This window comes from Canis aureus, chromosome 6 (genome assembly GCF_053574225.1).
Source record: "Canis aureus isolate CA01 chromosome 6, VMU_Caureus_v.1.0, whole genome shotgun sequence".
Taxonomy (NCBI): Eukaryota; Metazoa; Chordata; class Mammalia; order Carnivora; family Canidae; genus Canis; species Canis aureus.
The window spans coordinates 71,764,748-71,789,872 of record NC_135616.1 but is presented as its reverse complement, the minus strand read 5'-3'; the positions used below and the strand labels follow the sequence as shown (position 1 = coordinate 71,789,872).

The 25,125-nt window shown below is 43.5% G+C and overlaps 1 protein-coding gene across 2 annotated transcripts in view; it reads right to left on the bottom strand.

The window, feature by feature from the left end:
* Nucleotides 1–25,125, bottom strand: part of KCNH1 (potassium voltage-gated channel subfamily H member 1) — a 372,290-nt gene that overhangs the window by 96,523 nt on the left and 250,642 nt on the right. For both annotated transcript variants that reach the window (XM_077902205.1, XM_077902206.1), the window contains exons 8-9: nucleotides 15,804–16,003; nucleotides 9,902–10,154 (exon numbers count right to left, since the gene is read on the bottom strand). In XM_077902205.1, the coding sequence (XP_077758331.1) occupies nucleotides 9,902–10,154; nucleotides 15,804–16,003 (453 nt within the window). The remainder of the gene's footprint in view (nucleotides 1–9,901; nucleotides 10,155–15,803; nucleotides 16,004–25,125) is intronic.

Below are 25,125 nucleotides of genomic sequence, written 5' to 3'. Positions count from 1 at the left end.
GGTTCAAGCTACACTCATCTCTCAACATCGTCCTCGCTGGTCTTGCTGCCTGCTATCCATTCTCTTTGCAGCATCCAGGATGACCTTTCTAAACACAAATGTCACTCTTCTGCTTTAAAGTCTTTGAAGATGCTGGGGGTGCCTGGGCGGCTCAGTCAGTTGATTGTCCGACTCTTGATTTACACTCAGGTCATGATCTCAGGGTCATGAGATTGAGCTCCAAGTTGGGTTCTATGCTCAGTGGGGAGTCTGCTTGAGGTTCTCTCTCTCCCTATTCCTCTGCCTCTCCACATTTGCCCCCCCTCTAAAATAAATAGATAAATCTTAAAATTAAAAAAAAAAAAAAGCCTTTGAAGATGCTGTTCCCTCTGCCTGGAACACTTTCTCTTTAATCTTCTATTCTAAACCCCACTACCTCTGCTGTATCCAGTGGAATTCAGTTGATCATGCAAATCTCAGCTCAGATACCACTTTGGCCAGGAAGCCCTTCTTGATTTCTCTTGGTCAGGCTGGATTAGATGCCTGTCTTATAAGCTTCCTTAGCATCCTGTTCTTACTCCTATTACTCTCGGCATACTATATCATAAAATGGTGTATTTGCTTATCTGTCTCCGTGATGAGATGAATAGCTCTATCCCAGGTGTGTCTGTCTGCTTCAGTCCCTAGACTACACTTGGCATGTTTATGGAATGAATAAATCAATACATCAATGAAAAGCCCTCTTTTCATTGGGTCTGAGTGGAAGACCATAAGGTGGGCCAAGATATGAAAGACGTAGAATGTCTCAGGATGGAGGCTTTGAGGAGAGGACTGGTCTCCAGCCTGAGTGCAAGAGCCCGGGTGTCCTCTGAGAGCTACCTTGTCAGCCTGGCTCAAAAAGGAATTTGCTGACCTGTTCAGAAACAGTCCCATAATTCACTCTGATCCAGCTTCATGCTAAGCTGAAAATGTATAGACGAATTTAAAAAGAAGATGTAAAGATGATAAATGTTAGAAATAACCCTATCATGCAAATGCTCCCCTTAAAAGAATTAAAATTTCACCCAAATATGGGTCATCAGCCTTTCTTGTCGAGACTACACCGAACAGAAGCAAACAACACTGGCTGGCTCAGTAATGGTTACGTTAAAGCAATGGCTTGGAAACATCATGACACTCTCCTGTTCTTCACAATTGCAATCAGATAAAATTAAATTAGCCCAATGTGTCTCTGCTAAGTAAACAGACCACAAATCTTTCACTGAAGGCAGGTGATAATTTCCAAGATCACTAGAGATAAGAATTACAAGTTGACTTGATTTTTCCCCCTTCCTGTTTATAAAAGATTCTAGGTGCACTACAGAAAATGCCTTAAATATACTGAGAAATTGAAAATATTGGCTCTGCAGGCCACCACTTAGAAAACTCTGATGCAAACATTTTTTTTAAAGATTTTATTTATTTATTCATGAGAGACACAGGGAGAGGGAGGCAGAGACACAGGCAGTGGGAGAAGCAGGCTCCATGCAGGGAGCCTGACGTGGGACTCGATCCTGGGACTCCAGGATCACGCCCTGGGCCGAACGCAGGTGCTTAACCACTGAACCACCCAGGCATCCCTGATGCAAACATTTTGGTATGCTTTCCATCTTTCTCCTGCTCACACATACATTTTTATGCAGTTGAGGCCATGGCACATATAGCTATATACTCTGCTTTTTACCTCCACTTAACATCATATTTAAAATATTTTGGGTGCCGATAAAATTTGGTATATCGTCATCACTACAGCTGCCTTGACTTATCATAATTTTTTATTGAACCATTCCCCTCTGGGCACTAAAGTTATAAGAATTTCCTTTAGAAAGATCTATTGACTCTCCTAATGACTGGTGTCTTCAGAGACTACAAACCAATTTTTTAAATTGCTTAAACAAAAACATAATTAGGAAGTAGAACCTGGTCCCCGCCCCACCCTGCCTCAATCAAGTACTGTGTGCACTACCTGACACAAATGTTTTGCATTTCTGAAGTTCTAGATTATTCATATGATAGCTTCTTGCTGGGAGTGTGGATTTAATATAATTGCTTCGGTTGATGGAACAGCTATATGAATATTAATGCTTGGTTGGAGTGTTTAGAGAGACACTTAAACATAGCCTCCTCCCCTCGCGTGGAGCATGAGCAAGCGACGTTATTAGACGGTCCTGGCAGTCACATTCTCCCGGCAGCTACGCCAGGTCCCCAGGGCAATGTGGAACAAGGCACTCCATAATATGGTAGTGCAGGAAGTAGGGACCTCCCACTCGTCCCCTCCACCTCACAAGCATCTCAGGGAGCATCTCTGTGAAGGATTTAGCTCCTCCATCTCTAAAATGATGAGGGTTTTGCATGAGGTTGTTGCTCTTTTTAAAATCCTGGTGAGATAGCCTCATTACCTAGCCCTCCTCCATTTCAAGAAGCATTTGAGGGAGGGGTTGGGTAGTAGCCACTAAATAAATGTCATCTTTTTTTCTGACTGAACCGATAAAAAACAGAAGAAATGCTGTTGAGGCTTCTTTTTGAAAAAAATGTTATTGTCTCAAACTGTATCCTAAGAACTAAAAGAATATATGAAACAACGCTTTCTCAAGATCCACTTAAAAAAAATTCCCTAATTTTGAAAGTAGCATATGTTCTTTTAAGGAAGACTTGAAAGAAAAAATATATATATACATATATAAAAGGAAAACAACAATCTCTTATAGCCTCACAGACTAAAGACATCAACTATGACATGTGAGTAGAGACATTTGTAGATAAAAATGCACAATGTTTGTGAGTTTTTATCTACAAATGTGTTCCCCCCACATGGCTGAGATCATATTGCATTTAAAATTTATATTTTACTTACTTTACTTATCTTAAGAGTTTCTAACACCATTTAAAATTCCTCATGAGCATTTTGAATGGCTACACTCCCACTCCATTTAAAATGCTCTGAAATACTTGGTCATTTAGGAAAATGAATAGGACTCCCCGTGTTCTCTCTGCACCCGTCTTGTTTGTCTATTTTTCCTATTTTCTATTCCTTCCTCTGAACCCTAAATCTCTGTCTTGAGCCCTGGAATCTTTTCAGGTAGTTTCAGACCACTTTTCTGAGCACTCCACTTGGATACCCCACTGGTCTTTAAATGCAGCAAGTCAAAACCAAGCTCATTACCTTTCTCTCTTACCATGTCTTCCTCCTGTCTTAGCCTCGTCTGTTCCAGTGTCTCCATCTCCCCACTCACTGGGATGTCAGAATCACTCCTCTCACCTCCCTCTGGCTGCTCCCTACATCTTTTTATACAACCTTTCAGATACTTTTTCCAGAATGTCTCATCAATATGTCCCTCCCATCATAGGTTGCCAGACTTAGTGAGCAAAAATACAGGACACCCTGCTAAATCTGAATTTCAGGTAAATGAATAATTTATTAGTGTAAGTACATCCCATCCCATGTAATGAGCCAAAAATTACTCATTAATATGAAATCCATGTTTAACTGGCTGAATCTGGTAACCCTCCTTCTGTCTCAGTGTCTATTGCCCATACCTTACCACCTCTCATCTCTACTACAAACCAGAGTCACTCAATGCCCCCTTCTCCCTGCTCTGTGTCCAGTCCACTAATCTTTAAAAATCACAGCTCTAATGGTGTCATACTTCACCCATCACCTTCAGTGATTCCCCGTTGCCTAGTTCCTCATGCTGACATTTAGAAATGTCCACAGACTAGCTCTGACCTGCCGCCCTGGCACCATGTCATACTGCTGCCCCTTGGGGCTCTCAGCTCTAGCTCAAGTGTTGGTCCTGTGGTTACAAAATACATTCTGCACTTTCCTCTCCAGGGCTCAGCTTGCATTATTCCTTCCATCTAGCAGGCCCTACCTCTTATGTCTAAATCCTGACACCACCTTCACAGAGCCACCATCCTAGGCTAGGCCCTCCTCCCCTTGAGTACAGATCACAAGATGTCTATTCTACCATTTTGGCAGGTAAAAAAAATAGTTGAAAATTGGCAATTTCATATGCTTTAGGCTAATGTAATAAAAGGTGCCCTACCATGTGCCTTACACTTTCTACAACATCATCATCTCACCCTTTTCTACCAAAACATCAAGTATATAGTAACTGCCTAAAGCAATGTTTCTTAAGGTATACTCCTCTAGCCACATGCAACAGAACTGCCCAGGGGAGGGGAAGGCATGTTAACAATGCAGATTCCAAGACTCCATCCTAGAGCTATGGAGGGGCCTGAGAATTTGCACTGTGAACAAGCATTCCAGCTGAGCCTTATGTTCACTAAAATTGAGAACCACTGCCCACATGGAAAGTCTTCTCAGTCTACTCTACTCACACTGGTCCCTGAATACGGCTACACATACTCTAATGACTCTATGGACTTACACTGCTCTTCTCACTTCAAGACTCAGCCTACCAAACACTATTACTGATCCTTCCGAGCCCAGTCAACTCCTGCCTCCTCCATAAATATGCCCTTTGTTCATGCCAGGACGTCTAGTGAAAGAAGTACCTATTAACTTATTGTCACTAATCGTGCATTTGTCTCTCCCAAATGGATTAGAACATTCATCCAAAACAAGAATTTTCTCTACACCACCCATCCTTGCAAAGAGACTATCACCCTGTTATGCTGTGATAGTTACTAAGTAAATAAGTGCCATATTCATATCCAACCAAGGTCAATGGACACAAAGAAACGAACTAACCAAAGATGAAAGTGTCTTCCAAATTAGGAACCATGAAGAAAGTCACTGTCTCAATCTTCAGGTCACCCACATTAGGAACCATGAGAAGGGGGTGTTCATTAAAAAAAAGATTTCCTCTATGAACAGAGGAAATGAACATGTACATTTAAGGGGAATCTACATGTAAATCCCAGTACAATAGTGACAGGATCACAAGTAGTAAGTTAACTCAGTGTGATGAGCCAGGGCCTGTCAATCTTCCCCATGGCTGCTCCCTTTCATTGGGCAAGCCCTGGCCTGTCCATAAGTGGAGAAGAATTTCCACTAGTTGAGAGACATGCTTAGATCTGTTCCAAAAAGAGGCTGCAAACTCAGTAGAATAAACCCTTAATGCTTTATCCTCCTCTGGCTCTCCTGCCTGTCCATGAGCTGCCATGTATTCCCTCCCCTTACCTCCCACAACCCAGAGGTTCTCCCTCCCCTAATATCTCTGGGCTCCAGCTCTCCACATGTCCCTTCCACCACCATGCGAAGGTTCTCATCATTTCTCATCTGAGTCTCCTAGCTAGCCTCCACACCTCTGTATCTGTGGAACTCAGATCTTCGTGTTGCTCATGAAACTCTTCTGTTGCTCATAAACTCTCTCTGAGCTCCTCATTCTCTCAAGATAAAGTCCAGACCCTTATTCTGGACCATGGGGCCCTTCACAGCCCCATCTCTCCCTGCTTTCAATTCAATTCAATTCAACTCAATTCAGTTCAATTCCATAAATAGCCCCAGTGCCTTCCATATGCTGGGCCAAGCTGGAGACATGAAACCAAAGGATCTCAGCTCACAGGAGGGACAAATGAGTAAATATGCAATTGATGCAGCGCGATGGGCTTGAGAAACCCAGAAGACCTTGGAGATTTTATGAGTCAGTGGTGGAACTCCTGTAGGGAGTTAGTGCAGAACCAGGGCTATGGTTAAATTTCTAGCTCCAGGCCCAGGGATCTTTCCACAACTCAATGCAGTCTGGCTAAAAAGATTCTGCTTTGCCCAAGGGAATGGGAAAAAAAATACAAAACAAAAAGAAAGGACACAAGAGGATCCATGCTTAAAATACAAATTAAGTATTAAAATGCAAAACCCATAGAAGTTACTATAGGGATACTAAATCACAGTGAAACAAGATCATTTAAACACTGCATTTATAAGATGGAAACACTGGGAGTTGGATCACACTCAAGCAGAACCCCGATGAAAATCCATGAGTCACCTACTTTGGTCAAGTAACAGAACTAAGATAACAACTTAACTTGCAGGCGTTTGGGCACCTCCACCATTTGGGCACCGGCAAAATGAGCACTCATGCCTTTGTATTCTGATAGCTATGAAAAATTGGGAGAAAATTACTTTAAAAATATCAAGAATAAAATGTACACGCTAAAGACTTGAATTTACTTCAAAGAACCAAGAAACTAAATTTGAGAAGACATTAGTGAATTCTAAGAGAATTCCGAAAAGGAGATTGGGAAGGTGTCCTCTCAAAGGGAAGGCAGAGAACGACAGAGGAAAAGGAGATCCTAAGAGATTATCCAGCTGCGTTCTCTGCCCTCAGGGGACAGCAAGGCTTTTAGTCCAAGAGAGGTTGTTGACGTTTGTAGAACCCCGTGTTTTAAAGTGCAGGCTTTGCGTCAGACAAGAAAGCAATTTAGTGAGTCATGACGTCAATTTCTTTTTAAACGAAAGAGAATGGAATCTAATAGAAAACACCAGGTTGCATCTCATGCGGCAAGAGTAAGCACTGAGCTTGGGGTGTAACCGTGTGTGCACATGAGATTATTCATTCCTGAGACAACATACCATTTCATATGATGAGTGGAGTCAAGAACGTTTGACAAACACTCTTCTAGAAAACTTTTTTATAAAGCGTTCTATTTTTAACACTTATTAAACACATTCAGTTATGAATACAGACTCTTTTCCTCGTTCTTGTGCTAAAATTAAACAGAGAATATTAAAATTGGGAGGAAGAAACAAATTAGCAGAATGTAAATGAGGGAACTGATAACAAGACAGTAGAGACAACCGAATGAGACAGACAAGCTCTGTCCTTTATCCTAAAGGCTCCCACTTCATGATAACTGAACATTCTCTGGCTATTTTTTTCCCACATAGGAGCACTCAATACAGTACCGCCTCAAAAATCACTTGTCCCATGACCCCGTGGAAGCGGTAACACTTAATGAAGCAGTGTGAATGTTGCCTTTTGCATAATGTCAGTCTCCTGCACTTTTTTTTTTTTAGGGATAAAAATCACTTCATAGGGTTACCATAGCTCCTAGAAGGCGGGGAGGTTTATGTGTGGTCCACTGATAATCTCAATTCTATGATGGTGCCTGGTAAATAGTAGGTGTTCAAGAAATTTTGTTGGACTGAACTGATATGCATCAAAAGCCAGTAGAGATCTAGTTCTAACAACCATTTGTCACCTGAACCCCCTTGGCAAGAACAACTGGTTTCAGTAAACTGAGCAAAAGATATTCTATTTAGGAAAAAACCAACAACAAAAATTCTAAGTGTAAGTTTCCAGGGGGCAAATAGCTAAGAATCTGATGCATCTTGGCCGAGAGGTCAAGTTAGTTCAAAGGCCTTGTTTCACGTCCTTTTATAGAGTAAGAGCCTCTTAAAATGTTACAGGCTTTTTAGGATATCAAGCTTGGACCTACTTCTTTCAGACCTAATCTGGCTCCTGGAGACACAACAAAAATGCCTTTTCTAGTGGGGACAGCTTGAGGGCAATAACCACTCCGAATCTGAGGCTGCTGAGTTATTCCGGCCATCGCTAACTGGAGCCGGCAGGATGCCCAGGGGGGCCAGAGACAGAGAGCTGGATTTGGAGAAGCAGTCAAGTGACCAAGTAAATCAATAGTGGATCAAGCCCTGGTTGGCTTCCCTACAAGAAGCCCAGGCGGTGGAGAGTGGAGACCTGGCTGGGAAGTGGTCATTTGCCTTCCTCGACCCCTCGGCAGCTCTGTCCTATATTCATGCCTCATGGTCCAACCCCAACTCCTAACATGCAGCTGTGTGAGGTGCATCATTAAGGATGCCCTGCGTACGCGTATGTGAGAGGGATGGTGTTGGTCACAGGCAGAGAGTCCTTGGAAAGGCATTTGGAGTTATCAGTAAGGGGGATGGGTGGAAGATGCCCCTAACCAAAGGATCAGTTCAAACTCAACTCCAATTCCAACACAAAGAAGAGCTCACTAGTCACTGGTTACTTTTTCTTAGCCAGGTGAATATCTCAATAGTGATTACCCCTGGACAGTCGTCTTTACCAAGGACACTGATGAGGATTAAAGGTGGAAGATGGCAAGGAACAGAATAACCCTGTCTGCAGAGTTCAGTGGAGAGCAGGAATCCACACAGTCATTTTAGCGAAAAACAGTTTGGGCCTCCACCCCGCACCCAGTCTTTATCCCAGGCTCCCTCTGACCATCTGCCGACGCATGTTGAAGGAATATAAATCATTCCTGGGTTAACCTGAGCAGAATGTAATCAAGAGGGCAAGTTGGCCTGGGGCCAGGGGAGCAACAGGAAGGCTGCAGATCATGCACTCCAAAGTCAAGCAGGAACAAAGCTTGGACTTTTATAAACATATATGTGTACACACACACACACACACACACACACACGAATACTATGCATGCTTAGATACTTGGTTTGAATCTCACTTCTAATTTCCATATGACTTGTCCTCTCCCTGTCTCAGTTTCTTAAATCATATGTGAAGGATAAAATATGTCCACAATGTCTAGCAGTGCAATTTAATGGGCCAGCAAACGACATAAGCTATCATTAGGGTGGCAGTATTGCAAAATGGATCAGAGTAGAGGTTTTGGACTCAGAGGGACTCCAGGGTGCTGGCCCCATGGACCTCATCGATTGTGAGGCCTTGGGAAAGTTCCCTAACCTCTCTGAGCTTTCACTGTCTCATCTACAAAATGGAGATGAAATCACTTCATAGGGTTACCATAAGGCTTAAATGAGAATATGTATGTAAAATGCCTGGCACAGACTAGATGGCCGTAAATGATGGCTATTACTTGATGGTTGGTCCCTTCAGAGAGATAGACATGGCCCCCATCAAGAGTTGTTCTGTAGCTACCTCAGGCAATCAGATGAATCTCTCAAAGGCCACTGATGCTCAAAATGCTGAAGTATCAACATGTGCCCCCATGGCCCTGTTCCTCCTCCCACAAACCCCAGGTCATTGTGTGGCACACACAGTGCTTCCTTGTTATCCAAGTGAGAAATCCTGCAATGCTCATCGACTCTTTACTGTCCCCACTTCCCCCTCCCCACCCCCGGCAAATCTACCATCTGCTGATTCTACTTCTTAAAGGAGTCAACTCCATCTGCCCATCACAGTGTCAGTTCGGGGCACCATCAACCTGCCCGTGGATAGCATATCTCTAACCTCATCTCCCGGCCCTAGCTGCAAGCTCCCAGTCCCCCTGCAATCACTCCCCAAGCAGCAACTACTATCATCTTTCTCAAGTTCAAATCTGACTGTGCTCTCTCCTGCTTTAAACCCTTCACTGGCTCCCAGAAATAAAGTCCAAGTCCCTTAACATGGCTCCCAGAGCCTGCCATGATCTGCCCAGCACTTAGTACCTTCCCAGCCCCATCTCTCCTCGTGTCCCTTCTTGTTTTGTCACTCCAGTCATGCCAAGGGGACACACTTGCAGTTCTACAAATGAATCAGGCTCTCTCTCTGCAGGGATTTTGCATGTGCTTTCCCCTCTGCTGAGGACACCCGCCTGTCCCTTCTCTTCTCCAATCTTTAGGTTTCAACTTAGGTATCGGTCATTTCTTCCAGGAAACCTTCTTGACACTTGAATACTGAGTTAGATACTTCCTCCCCTGTATGCAAGTGTCTACTTATGGCTCATCTTCCCCAGTAGCCTGGGAGCCCCTTGAAGACAAGACCCATTTTTGTCATTGAAATACTCCAAGTGCCTAAGACAGCAACTGGCACAACACGGGCACTCAAATATTTGTTTTCTGGACAGAGGCAAGCGATTGGCCTTGACCTGAGGAGCAATCTCTCTCTCTGGCCGAAGGCAGCAGTGGCACCAAGCTGCCCAGTAGCTAAACCAACCCTGGGTATCAGAGGTGTATGTTGAGCAAGGGCAACACACCTACCTAGGATGGCCACCACCTCATCATCCTGGATCACCTCCAGGGAGCCGGAGACCACAAAGCAGAGGCTGTCAACGCTCTCTCCCGCATGGTAGATAAGGTCCCCCGGGGCGCAGTGCACTGTCTGAAACTCCATGGCCAGAGCCCGCAGGCAGCCATCGCTGGCCAACCGGAAAGCTGGGTGTTCCTTGAACACCTTGCGGTTCAGGTGCACGCAGATGTCGGCTCTCATGTCCTTGGGGCAGATCTGCAGAACCTGGCCGGGCACAGGAAGAAACGGCGTCAGGGTCCTCACTGCGGTCTCCAGCCCATTGCCCCTTGCGACCCCAGGGGTGGAAGTAGCCCCACCGGGCTAGACTGCACTCCTCAAGGCACTGGTGGACAGGACAGCCACAGAATCTGTCAATTGTGGAGCTTACACTCTTGTGGGACAGATAAGCAGCGACCACAAAAATCCATGCTAGATGCTCAGAAGGGCCAGGGAGTCGGGGCTAAGGGTACGCGGGACTCTTTAGATTGACAGCTGGGGAAGGCTTATCTGAGGAGGTGACATGTAAGCTGACACCTACCAAATGTGTCAGAGGGAACCATATGAAAGAGGACATTCCAGCAGCAAGGCAAATGCTGTGAGGGGACCCAAGCAAGAACCAAAGTGAAAGGGGTCAAGGGGTAGGAGATGAAGTTTCGGGAGAAGGCCAAGTACACATGCATGTAGAGACTTTGGGTTTTGAAAAGGTTTTGATTTTATTCTGAGTGTCATGGGGACATACTGGAGGCTTGGGAGCAGGGGAGCGACAAGACCAGACTATATTTTAAGAGGATCACCGCAGCGAGAGAGTGGAGTTAGAGGGCTCTGACTGTAGGGTGCCAAGGATGGAGCCAAGGAATTGAGTTAGGTCACTCCTGCAGGCGTCCCGGTGACGAGTGAGGGGACCCTAACTGGGAGGCTGGCAGGGGAGCCAGTGAGCAGCGGTCGGACTCAGAATGTGTTCTGAAGGTGGAGCTGATGCTGCTCAGGGACTGAATATGTGTGTGGCTTAAAGAGAGAGATAAAGTAGTATTTAGTGAGCATCTACTCTGTGCCAGGCATTCCTAAGTGCTTTAAAGTCATTCATTCATTTCATACTTATTTACTGAGCATTTATTAGACACCAGGAATCATCCTAGGCTCTGAGAATGTAGTGGTGAACAATACAGACCAAAGTCCTTGCCCTTGTGAAACTTACCATCTCGTGGGGGGAGGAGACAAATAATAGGCAAAAGAAGTGAAACTTGGCAGTGATTTTACATTATTAAGTGTTATGTGCATTTAATAGCTCATCTAATCCTCACACAACACAACTCTATGATGTTAAGTGCTAGTACTGTACCATCCTACAGATAGGGAAACCGAGGCACAGGGAAGACAAATCACTTCCCCAAAGTTGCACAGCCAGAAAACGGCAGAGCTGGGCTCTCAAACTAGGTAGTCTGAGTCCAGGGCCTGGTTGAGATACTAACCACTTCCTACATTACGTCACTGCCCAAAACAAATGCACCTGTCGTGCCACTCTCAGCATCTAGAAACTCAGGGCAAAACGGGAACTGTAAGAGGTCATTGGGGGGGGGGGGGTCTTGTCTTTCAAGAAAGGAAAATTTCTCAGCCTTTTCTAGGGGGATAAAGTTCCCTGGACTAAATTTTTACAAGAAACCACTGCATGGTACCTTCCCCAGCAAGCATCAGGTAACATCTTCAGGTGGACTTTTCCAGAGAAATTAGGAGTGTTCTTAAAATAATCCTTTCTCCCATCCTAGCCTAGCAAACAAAGCTGGGGGCCTGATGTCAAACATGTTGGGACGTCTGGGTAGCTCAGTGGTTGAGCGTCTGCCTTCAGTTCATGGCGTGATTCTGGGGTCCTGGGATCGAGTCCCACATCGGGCTCCCTGCACGGAGCCTGCTTCTCCCTCTGCCTGTGTCTCTGCCTCTCTCCCTGTGTCTCTCATGAATAAATAAACAAAATCTTAAAAAAAGGAATCAAACATGTTCAGCGAAGACATTGCCTTTGGGTGCCAGTTACTCCTGCACCCCTGCTTCTCTGCCTTCACCGCAGGCCATTTGCCTCCACGCCTGGAGCTCATCTTGAAATCTGGAAGTTTCTCAGCCTCCTTCAAAACTCTCACCTTGCCCATGGCAGTTTTGCTCATACCCCACCCTCTCAAGAGCCCCCATGCTCTGCATGGACAGAGGAGGCAGTGGACAGAGGTGGTCCAGTAGTTAAAATCCATATTGGCTTAAGGGGATTAAATGAAATGACATCTCCCAGCACATGGCCCCAAGGACAGCGCAGGACCCAGGAACAGACTCCATACACGCTGGTCCCCATGCTCTGTGCACCTCTTCCTTCTCATTCCGGGATGGCAGGACGCTGAGGAAGTAAGCAGGACCCCCAGAAGAGGGGAGCGGAGCATTGGCGAGGCAGAGGACAATTCAGACTGCCAAGGCTTAGATGGAGCGCTTGCTAAGTATTTCCCTCCTTACGGCTCATTAAAAACAAGACTCCTGCAGAAATGCAGATTTAATTTGGATCCTCTTCTCCCCAAGCAGAACAACCAGGGAGTAGAGGACACTCACATGTCATGTCAAACCTGTGCCCGACAGTTCAAAACCAAGATTTATTCTCCAGGTAAGTTCACCTTTAAATATTTGCTTTCCCCTGGGCTGAGCTTTGCTGGCAGAGGCTGCTAGTGAACGAGGCCTTGGCACGGAGACAATGTTTTATTCGTGGGCACTGTTTCCAAATCCACTGGAAAGCATGGAGAAATCCGGACTGCCATGGCCTTAATATTAAAAGGCATCTAGTTTCCATGTATTACAGACATAGAAACTGAGGCTCAGAAGGACTGGTGACATGCTCAGGGTCACCCTCCCTCCTTCCCCACACACATACCCCTAGGCTCCCATAGTCATCACTGACGACTTTGATCCAACATAGAGGGTAGGGGAACCAGGGAGAGGCATGGGACCATGCAACAGGGACAGGGGCTAGGAGGGTAGAGAAATCTGGACTGCCATGGCCCTCGGGCACTTCCGTCATTCTTCTGTTGGTTCCATACTGGGCGGGTGAGGGGGTCCTGACTACTTCCCTCGGAGCTGAATGCTTCTCAGCTGAAGACCCCTTCCTGGGCAATTTCCCTTCTCTTTGGACCTGAGGAGAGACCCTCCCTGCTGCTTCCTGAAGGCCCCAAGGCCACTGGGAAATGTCACCATGAAGGCTCATGGAACCTCCCCAGGCTGGACAGGATGGAACATGGTTGAGAGAATGGGCTTTAAGACCAAGCAGACTTGGATTCAAGTCCTGACATTAACACTTACTATTCATGTGAACTTGAAGCCATACTTAGCCTCTTTTCCCAAGTCTTCAGTTTTGAACATTGAGTATAAACTTCTTCGGGGGATTCCATGAGCTGGTGTGTGCAAAGCCCTGGCACACACATGTGCTCAGTGCATGTGGCCTCTCCTTTCTGAGGTTGTTGGCACAGCAGAGCAGTGGCTCAGGTTGAGGGAAGTTTTGAAGTCCAGGTCATAGGTGAAGGGGCCTTAGAGGTAGGCCTTAATATTAAAAGGCATCTAGTTTCCATGTGTTACAGACATAGAAACTGAGGCTCAGAGGGACAGGTGACATGCTCATGGTCACCCTCCCTCCTCCCCCACACACATACCCCTAGGCTCCCATAGTCATCACTGATGACTTTGATCCAACATAGAGGGTAGGGGAACCAGGGAGAGGCATGGGACCACGCACCAGGGGCAGGGGCTAGGAGAGGAGCCACCCAGGCCAGGCTGGGCTCTGCAGTGAGTTACCACAGTATTCCCTCTGCTACCCAGGCCAGGACCTGGGGCACACCCCGAAAGCCTCCCAGGAAAGTGAGACAGCAGGGAGGGGCAGAGAGGGCAAACGCTGACGATGCTGTCTCTCATGGGCAGCTGCCCAGCCCAGCCCTGCACTGGGGTGGGGAATGGCTTCTTTCCAGACAACCAGATTCACAAAGCCATCCTGGCCCCTCAGAAAAGGAGCCCCAGGGCTGAGAGATCAAAGTTCCTTTCTGCTCCATCAGCTGCCAGGCACCCACAGAACCTACGTGCCTCGCTGAATGAAGCAAAAGCAACAGATGCAGTTAGGGCAGGTGGTTGGCAAAGCCTGGGACTAGGACCCACCCAAATGACACCCTGCCCGAGTGAGAAATGAGGGCAACTCCATCTGGACTCTTCTCCTCCTTCTTCCCTTCAGTACATGTTTTAAAAACAAAACAAAACAAGACAAAAAAACAGTAATAGTAGGAAAAGCATAAGCTTCCAAGTCAGACAAAACCAGATTCAAATCCTGACTTTGCCATTCTTAACTCTATGACCAGAGGCAGTTAACAAATCTTTTTTTTTTTTTTTTTTGCAGTTAACAAATCTAATCAGGCCTCTGTGTTCTCAGTCTCTTGGGTAGAAAGAACGGTGACTTCCTCTCAGAGTTGCTGTAGAGCATAGCTGAGGCGTGAACGTGGGGCCAGGCACGTGCAGAGTGCAGTAAATATTTGTTTTTAAGCGCGTTCAAGGCATGGTAGCTGGTGCTACAGTGGTGAGCTTATTATATTACTGTTGTGATTATGGCAGATCTTCAACAAAACCGAATTATCATTCCTTTTAAGGTGGAAGCAATTAAATTGAGTTCAAGTTTTCCTTTTAAACTGTCAACTCTCAACTAACTATTCTAATGTAAGGGTAGGAGCAAGGATAGCTGATCCAAAGTTGGTTGAATTTGGCTTGGAATGTGTTATATTTCTGCAGCAACGTTATCTTTCTGTTTTTCTTATTCTAACAGCAAAAGGAATCAGAATTCCCCAAGTACTTCGAGATTGGCAGTAAAAGGAGAAGTGTGGCTGAAAACACCAAGAAGCAGAGAAAAATGGACCCAGGATTACATGTCTGCGTATAGAAATATACACAGGAGATAATTCCTAAGAGAACAGAAAGTTCACTGTACCTTTTCTCTACTCTTCCCAGCCAGCAAATTTTCTTCACTTTATTGAAATGCATTATATGCGACTCTTAAAGAACAATAGGGATTTATTTTTGTTTCCATTTTGCAGATGGGGAAACCCATACCCTTAGCCTTAGAAAGATGTCTAACTGGGGTTTTCCTCAAGCCCAAGATGACTAACACACAAGCCCTCTATGGGTATTGACCAGACTTATCTGATGAATAGGATCACCTGGGCACTTCTTACAAATGCAGATCTCTCCTCACACCTTCCCCTCCTCTAAACCCAGATTCCATACCTCTGGGATAGAGGTTGGGAATCTCTATGGGAATAAAGACCACCAATCGTGGGATTCTTATCAGAGCTGAGACTACAGTGAGGCAACAGCCTTGGGTTAAAAACTCAGTAATCAAGATAAATTACAGTTTAATATTGTATTTTAAAATGTCAAAATTCATGCAAAAAAATCCGCAATGAACAAAATATCAAAAATTTGAAGAAAGACGAAATCACTGGCAGTGCTGTGCCATCTCAGAGCCTGAGGCGGAAGGAAAATCAGTCACAATGATAACCTCCCCCTGGATGGCCCTGAGCCTTATCGTACAAGTCTAGGAAGTTCTGCACAAGACAGCTAGGCTTCCAATGCCTCTCTGCTCTAGGAGACACACACTTTCTTTCGAGTTTCTTAAATAATGGCTCCTGTTCTCTTAATTGCTGGTCCTTGAGCAAAGCTGATCTAGAAGCCATCAAAACCTCTGGAGGTAGGACGTGGGAACCCGAAACTACCCAAATGAATTCTGATTCACAGCCAGGTTTGAGAACCCCTGCCCCAGGAGAGCCTCGGGTCTGAGAAAGCCGACACACAGGGCTCACCTGAGCTTGTCATCCTCCTTACCTTCTCTGTGTCGATGCCCCTGGACATGGACCAGGTGGACACGATATAATCCATGACTCGCTCACTCAAGCCCTTTGGCACCTGGTAGAGCTTCAGGAAGTCCCGAACGCTGTTGAGCATCTCATGGTACCGGTTGGTGTTGGCATACATCTGTTGGAAAATGGTCGTCACGTTCCCAAAGATGGTGGCATACAGAAGAGCTGAGGCAAGAAGAGGAAAAGAGACAAGACGTGAGTGGTCTTTCAACTGGGGCCCCAAAATGCCCAACTTGCCCAGAGTAGGCCAATGGCTAGAGCTGCCTTCTCCAGGACAGACTGTCCTGACCTCTTGAGAAGAACCTCACCCAGCAGCCTCTGGGACTAGACTCCATTAAAGAGTCTCCTGACAGGAGGCCACTAGGACAAACATGTGGTAGGCAGGGCTAGTATAGATGGTTGCTGGCATGACTGGGGATGGAGCTAAGAGGCAGAGAGAGACAGTGGGGGCAGGAACAGTGAGACTACTCTACACTTCTTGCCACAAAGTTTGAGCCATGCCTGAGGCTACCTGTCAAAGTCAAATGTGTTGTTCTGTATCAACCCAATTCCTAGCCCATCAGCAAGTTATCTTTTTCAAGCCCTGCTAACGTGCCAAGGACTATGCTACCTGCCGAGGACAGGATGGGGAATGAGACATTCAGGCCTGGCTCTCACACAGCAAACAACGGAGTGGAAGGACAAACTCTGAATACCTCATCACAAGTAACTAAATAATAGCAAGGCTGCCAACAGTGATGAAGGATGTTATTTATAACTTTGCTTCACTTATTGTTAAGGTACATGTAAATACAACAATCTACTCCACTGTGATGGGGCTCCTAAGAGAAAAGCACGATTGTAATAGGGCAAAAATAAAATCTCCAAGGTCACCTTGGAGATATAACAGGTACACACTTTGTGCTCCTACTGCTTCCCCTACATTAGCATCAGGAAGGAGGACCATTACATCATCACAAAACCCCATGTTCTACCTCTAAGTCCTCTTCGCCCTTGAAGGCTGAGCTCCAGTGCTACCACTTCCAGAAAGTCTCCCCATGAAGCTGACCATGACTCCCCAGGTTTGAAATGGTATATAAACCATTTTGCAAGGCATATGCTTCTTACTTTGCTTGTGCCTGTATGAATTGCTTGAAGGCTGGACCCATCTTTTCCTGGCCATGGTGTCCCTGGGAGCTAACACTATACCAGTGGCCAATAAATATTTGTCAAGTTATTTTTAATAAATAATACAATGGAATATTACTCAGCCATTAGAAATGACAAATACCCATCATTTGCTTCGACGTGGATGGAACTGGAGGGTATTATGCTGAGTGAAATAAGTCAATCGGAGAAGGACAAACATTATATGGTCTCATTCATTTGGGGAATATAAATAATAGTGAAAGGGAATAGAGGGGAAGGGAGAAGAAATGGGTAGGAAATATCAGAAAGGGAGACAGAACATGGAAGCCTCCTAACTCTGGGAAACGAACTAGGGGTGGTGGAAGGGGAGGAGGGTGACTGGGTGGCGGGCACTGAGGGGGGCACTTGATGGGATGAGCACTGGGTGTTATTCTGTATGTTGGCAAATTGAACACCAATAAAAAATAAATTTATTATTAAAAAAAATAAATAAATAAAATGCATATTATTTGTGAAGTTCACACATGTTTTTGCTTCAGTTTTTTAAACTGCATTATTGTTGATATATAATAAACTGCACACTTAAAATATACAATCTGATAAGCTTTGAAATATGTATACACTCACAAAACCATCCCAATCAAGTCAGTGAACACTTCTACCACTTTCCAAAAAGTTTCATCATGTCCCTTTAGAGTCTTTCCCGTTTCCAAGTGATTGCTAATATTTTCTGTCACCATAGATTAGCTTGCATTTTCAAGAATGTTCTATAAATGTAATCATACAGTATATACTCTTTTTTAAACGTTTTACTTAGATATAATTCATATGCCATGAAATATATCCACATATGGTATCCAATCCAATGGCTTCTGTTATATTTTCCAGAGTCGAGCAGCCATCACTACGTCTAGGGTTAGAATATTTCCATACTCCTCCCAAAGAAACCCCTTAACCACTAGCATTCCCCACCCTACCCCTACACCCCTAGCTCTCGGCAACCAGTAATCTGCTTTCTATCTCTATAGATTTGCCTACTCTGGACATATAAATTAAATCATACAATACGTAAACTTCAACAGCTGGCTCTTCTCTGTAACACAATGTTTTCAAGGTTCATCCATGCTGCAGCACATTTTGGTACTTCATTCCTCTTTATTGTTGAAGAAATATTCAACAATATTGACAATCCACATTTCATTTATCCCTTCAGCTGTTCATGGGCATTTGGGTTATTTGCTTCTTGGCTATTATGAGTAACGCTGTAAGGAACACTCAAGAACAAGTTTTTGCATGAACATGTTTTCAGTTCTCTTGGGCAGATAACTAGGAGTGGAATTTCTCGGTCATCAAGTAACTATGGTGAACAATTTGAGGAACTGGAGCAGATGGAGCGTGTTCCATTCCCAACAACAGTGTATGAGAGCTCCAAATGTCTCCAACACCCTGTCAACACTTGTTATCATGTCTTTTTGATTACTGCTGTCCTAGTGAGTGAGAACTGCTATCTTATCCTAATTTGAATGTGCATTTCCCTGATGGCTAGTGACATTGAGCATCTTTTCACGTGCTTATTGGTCATTCTTCTCTATTCTTTGGAGAAATGTCCATTTAAATCTTGCCTATTTCTCAGTTGAGTTTGTCTTTTATTGAGTTGTAGGTGTTCTTTATATATTCTGGATACAAACCCTCTATCAGATATATGATTTGCAAATACTTTCTCATGCCACGTGGATTGTCTTCTCACTTTCTTTTCCTTTTCTTTCTTTTCTTTCTTCTTTTTTTTTTTGTCTTTTCACTTTTTTTTTTTTTTTTTTGTCTTTTCACTTTCTTGATGGCATTGTTTACACGTAAACATTTTTGGTTTTGAGGTAGTCCAATTCATCTATATTTTTCTTTTGTACTTTGTTTTGACTGGCTTCTTTTTTTTTCAGTTTATAATACAATGATTTTAATCATCTTGAGTGTTATAAAGAACAGATATACATGGACAAGAATGCACCAGGACACATGTGCAAATATTGACTAGTTTCTTATACTCAGCATAATTATTTTGAGAGTCATCCATGTTGGTGCATTATGAATAGTTCATTCCCTTTTTTAAGAAAAAACCTTTCATTTTGAAATAATTATAAATTAACAAAATCTGTAAAAATATTATAGATACTGTATACCCCTTGCCCTATTTCCTCACTGGTTACATCTTATACAATTAGAACATAATGTCACAACCAGAAGATTTACAACATCTACAAAATATGTATATAACTCTGTGTCGTTTTATCACACATGTAGTTTCATGAAATCAGCTTCACACTCATAAGATAAAACTGTCTCATCACTGCAGAAATCTCTCTTTATATGCACATTCCCCCAGGGAACCACTAATTTCTTCTCCTTTTCTTATAATTATGCCATTTCAAAAACATTATATAAATGGTATCATGCAGTATGTGACCTTTTGAGATTGGCCTTTTACACTTAGCAAAATGCCCTTGAGATGCATCCATGTTGTTGCATGTATCAATGGTTCATTCCATTTTATTGATGAATACTGTCCCATTATATGGAGAGGCCACAATAATTCTCTCAAATGATCTTACTCAGGCTTAGCTGAAGACTAAGAGAGGGAAAAATAAGACAGACAGACATGGATCTAGACGTAAGGAAAGGAAATCTTTTTCCTTTTTTTGTATATTTTTTTATTGGAGTTCGATTTGCCAACATATAGCATAACACCCAGTGCTCATCCCATCAAGTACCCCCCTCAGTGCCCATCACCCAGTCACCCTATCCCCTGCCCACCTCCCTTTCCACTACCCCTTATTCATTTCCCACTGTTAGGAGTCTCTCATGTTCGGTCTCCCTCTCTGATATTTCCCCCTCATTTTCTCTCCTTTCCCCTAAGGAAAGGAAATCTTCAGTCCCCCAGGGCTGGATATAGCTGCCCAAGTCACTGAGCCCAAAATTCCACCTGAGAAGAATTAGAAATGAGGACTGGAAAGAGTGCAGCCAACTCTAGAAAGGTAGCACGAGTGGTATCAATCTGAACAAAAGAAACCAGATAAAAGCAAAAGTAGCCAAAGCCTGAATAATGCAGACAGAGCCCTTACCAGCTCATAAATAACCTCATACACAAAGAGGTCCAATCTCCTGCTTCCTGTCTCCTACATCACCAAGTGTACTCGGGACCAGCCTCCCAGGGCCTGGGCTGGCTCCCTTGTTCCCAGTGAGTCTGACTCTAACTCAATAAGCCTGTAGGGCAGGCTTGGCTCAGCTCTGTTTCCTGGGCCATAATGAACCAGAGGTCATGCATGAAGAGTAAGAGGTGCCTTTCTCGGATGGCTGCCAGAAAATTAATTTAATTTTGAGCTTAAAAATATAGTTACACCAAATCAATACAGTAAGAATAGCTCTCTTGTCCATGATTTGAGAACTAGGTGCAGATCTGAAGCACTGGTGTGCTGGTCAGACAATTAAGGCGACGATGCCACATCTATCATTTACAGCCCAGGGCTGCTCTCATGCCAGTCTGCTTCTGAGACATTCTAGAAGGTTAAAAGTCCTCACAAGGGCCTTATTTAATTACTATTACTATTAGAAACATTATTACTATTAAAAATGGGTAATTCTCTCAATGCTCTTTCTCTAATTTTATATGAAGTGAGATTATACATTTTTCATGCATACATTTTATCTATTGATATCTCTATATAAAGCATTATGCCTTACATACTCACAACCTAACTGGGAGAGATTGCACATAAGTCCAGCTGCCACTTGCACAGATATTTGAGTATGACATGGGGAGAAAGAGAGGGAGATTGGTATGTTCCCTGCATAAGAGCCTCACAGTGCAGAGGATGCCCTGGACGACCCTAAATGCGAGTTAGTTAGGTCCCCCCACACTGGGAAAGACCTTTCTCAATCCCAAGGCAAGATGCTGATTTGGGTGAGGGCTGGTCTTTCTCTCTGTGAGCAGTTTAGAGTTAACACTGTATCATAGCAAGGGCCCTGGGCCCCACTCAAAGAAAAATAATCATGGTATATTCTCTGGCCCTTAATTAAAAGTTGACGTATGGAATTTAGGGGAAGGGGAGCAAAAGCTTTTGTTTCCCTTTTTAAATTGTCATTTAAAAATAAATAAATAAAAATAAAAAACAAATAAATTTTCACATTTATTTGTCTACACATACACATGAAGAATTAAATAGCCAAAGCTTTTTTTGGTCTTTACTCCCCTAGATCTTCTTTCTTTTCCCCCAGTTCCCCTCTGCAGAAGCACCCATTTTCCATTGTATTAGCTAATTTGGTTTGCTGTTGATCTTCCTAGTTGAATGTCATTCTCAAATCACCATATCCTGATATTTCAGGTTTAGGAATTATCTGCTGGCCTCTGAGAATTTAGCTCCCTTCCTCCTCTCCAATCTCATACTTGTTTCCTTCTCCTCTTCCCCTTGCCCCATCCTCCGACATGGTTATAGCATCATCTTGGTTAGATAATTATCTGTGCAGATATTATTGTAACTGGGTGAGAAATATTCACAGCTAAAACACACAGGATACTCAGGTCCCTTTTTCTTTTCTTTTCTTTTCTTTTCTTTTCTTTTCTTTTCTTTTCTTTTCTTTCTTTTCTTTTCTTTTTTTTCTTTCTTTTCTTCCTTTTCTCCTTTTTAAATTTAAATTCAATCAATTAATATATAGTGTATTATTAGTTTCAGAGGCAGAGTTCAGTGATTCATCAGTCTTATTTAATACCCAGTACTCATTACATCACATACCCTCTTTAATGCCCATCATCCTGTTACCCCATCCCACCACCTTCTCTCCTCCAGCGACCCTCTGTCTGTTTCCTATGATTAAAAGTCTCTTATGGTGGGGATCCCTGGGTGGCTCAGTGGTTTGGCACCTGCCTTCGGCCCAAGGCATGATCCTGGAGACCCGGGATCGAGTCCCATGTCGGGCTCCCTGCATGGAGCCTGCTTCTCCCTCTGCCTGTGTCTCTGCCTCTCCTCTTTCTGTGTTTCTCATGAATAAATAAATAAAATCTTTAAAAAAAAAAAAAGGAGCCTCTTATGGTTTGTCCTTCTCTGATTTTATCTTGTTTTATTTTTCCCTCTTTCCCCCTATGATCCTGTTTTGTTTCTTAAATTCCACATATATTCATATGAGATCACCTGATAATTGTCTTTCTCTGATTAACTTATTTTGCTTAGCATAATACCCTCTAGTTCTATACACATTGTTGCAAATGGCAAGATTTCATTTTTGATGGCTGAGTTGTATTCCAGTGTGTGTGTGTGTGTGTGTGTGTGTGTGTACCATCTTCTTTATCCATTCATCTGTCGGTGGATATCTTAGACCTTTTCCATAGTTTGGCTATTGTGGATATTGCTGCTACAAACATTGAGGTGCAAGTGCCCCTTCAGATCACTACTCTTGTATCTTTGGGATAAACACCCAGTAGTGCAATTGCTGGGTTGTAGCGTAGCTCTATTTTCAACTTTTTGAGGAATCTCTATACTATTTTCCAGAATGGCTGCACCAGCTTGCATTCCCACCAACAGTGTAGGAGGGTTCCCCTTTCTCTGCATCCTTACTAACATCTGTCCTTTCCTGACTTGTTAATTCTAGCCATTCTGATTGGTGTGAGGTATCTCATTGTGGTTTTGATTTGTATATCCTTAATGTTGAGTGATGTTGAGCATTTTTTATGTGTCTGTTGGCCATGCGTATGTCTTTCTTTGGAGACATGTCTCTTCATGTCTTCAAGCATCCAATTCTTGATCTCAGCTCAGGTCTTGATCTCAGGGTGTGAGTTTCTACGGAAAGAAGGAAAGAAAGAAGAAAGAAAAAAAAGAAAAGAAAAGAGAGAGAGAGAGGAAACAAGAGAAAAAAAGAGAAAAAAGAAATTTCTCCTAGATGTTTCTGAACCATTATGATACCAGCTATGTGGGTGCCTCTGCCCCAGCGTCCTGGGAAGTAGCTTCACTTATTTGGGTCAGATCCCCTGATTCCTGTATCCCATGTCTTTCACCCTCTTGGTTTACCAGTGTATGTTGGTAAAGACATGCTTTTATAGTTTTCTGAGAGGGTATATGGGAGCAAAACTTTGAGACCTAATGTTTACTCTTACACTCAATTAATAGCTAAGCTGGGCGTTGAATTCTAGATGTGAAATCATTTCTCTCTTTCCTCAATAGAAGCATTTCTCCACTGGCTTCCCTGTGTTGAGAAGACAAAAGCATTCAAGATCCTTCACCCTACAGACTGAACCTGTTTTTTCCTCTGGAGAAACTTTTTCCACATGTTCTGAAAATTCATGACAGTGCGCCTTTTGCTGTGCCTCAGTTCTCATTCATCGTGCTAGGCTTTTAGTAGGTCCTTTCAACCTGGAAATTTATGGCCTTCATTTCTAGGAAATTTTCTTGGGTTATTTCATTTTCTTCCTTTCTTTTCTTTTCTTTTTTTCTTTTCTTTTCTTTTCTTTTCTTTCTTTTCTTTTCTTTTCTTTTCTTTTCTTCTTTTCTTTTCTTCTTTTCTTCTTTCTCTTTTTTTTTAAACTTGCCTCCAGCAGATCAAAGTGAAAATAAAAGAAGAGGGGAGAAGGAAGGAGAGGAGAGGTGGGAGGGGAAGGGTGGGGAGGGGAGAGGGCAGGGAAGGGGAGGGAAGAGTAAAGAAAGTAAACATGCAGAGTGGTGACAGTGGTGGATGAGGTGATGGAAGGATAAGCATAATAAGGACACTTTATTTCTCGTCAGCTTTTTAAAAATCACTTAAAATAAAATTCCTCACAGTTTCTCAAAAAAGGGAGAAGGAAAATTGAGAGACTGTTCTATTTTATGAACCCAAGATGGAAGGAAACCCTAGTGAGAAACAACAAAGTAAGGGCAGTGGAAAAGGAAGTAAGAAGGTAGCTCAACCTCAAGGATCTTGGGTGGAACAGAAAAGAGACATTGCAGGAGTGAGTCTGGAAATAAGAAGTGTGTTTAGCAGGTCACAGCTCCGAAGCCCTTGGCTTATTCTTTGTTTATGCTTACCCTGCTCTCTAGGTCCTGATTGCCTTAGCACCCTAGTCTAGAGCCAGTGGCCATACCACTGCCCCATCTCTCATCTCTGTCTCTTTGGGGCATCTTCTGGAATTGGGATGGGCACCTTATCTGCCTGCTAACAAAGGGGAGTAAAGACAGGAAGACCCCGTCCCTGTGTTAGCAGGGCCTCTCAAGCATTCTGGGTGACTGGCTTCTACAAAACTATTAGGACCTCACCCTTGCACTTTTAATAATTAGTGGGTCAAACAGACTTGTGGGCTTCTTTAGGAAGTTGGTCATTATTTACAAAATTACTCCTGTTGAAAAATGCACCTCAACTTCTAATGTAGAACATAATTTACTCCTAAACTCAAGAAGGCTAAAAAAGTTTTTAAAGGTGGGGGAGGGGCACCTGGGTGGCTCAGTTAGTTAAGTGTCTGCTTTCGGTTCAGTTTGTGGATCTCAGGGTCCTGAGTTCCAGCCCCACATTGGGCTCCCTGCTCATCAGGGAGCCTGCTTCTCCCTCTCCTGCTCGTCCTCTCACTGGCATTCTCTATGTCTCTCTTTTTCAAATGAATAATTTTTTTTTAATCTTTAAAAAAAGATTTTAAGTAAAAAGAGCTATTTCTATAGATGTATCAAAGCTTAGAGATAAGGACTAATGAGTCTTCTTTCTTTTTGTAATAATTTAAAAATCATTGCCCTCTGTGGGTAGTTTATGGGTTTATACAAACTGACTTTGTTCTATACAAAATTCCAAGTGATACATTAAAACAGAATTTAAAGAAGACACTACTCTGTCACCTATGCTTTTTTCTGTACTCTTAATTCCCAGCAGAGGGTCATCAAGCCTTTGCTAGCCCTTATCATCTGGCCACTCCATTTGGCAATGATGGGGACATGCTGGTCCTAGAAGGTGAATTGATATGGATATAGCCACATTGACATCTCTGACATCTTTCTTTTCCCCTTTTATGTCAAATACAGAAAAAGACTAAAAAAGCATGGGTTGAATGAATACACTGAGGGAATAAGTATTGATGCAAGAGACAAATCAGGTAAAAACACAGTAATTTTGAAAAGAGAATCCTTAAAAGTGAAGGTAGGCTTTCAAAGTCATATCGGTAA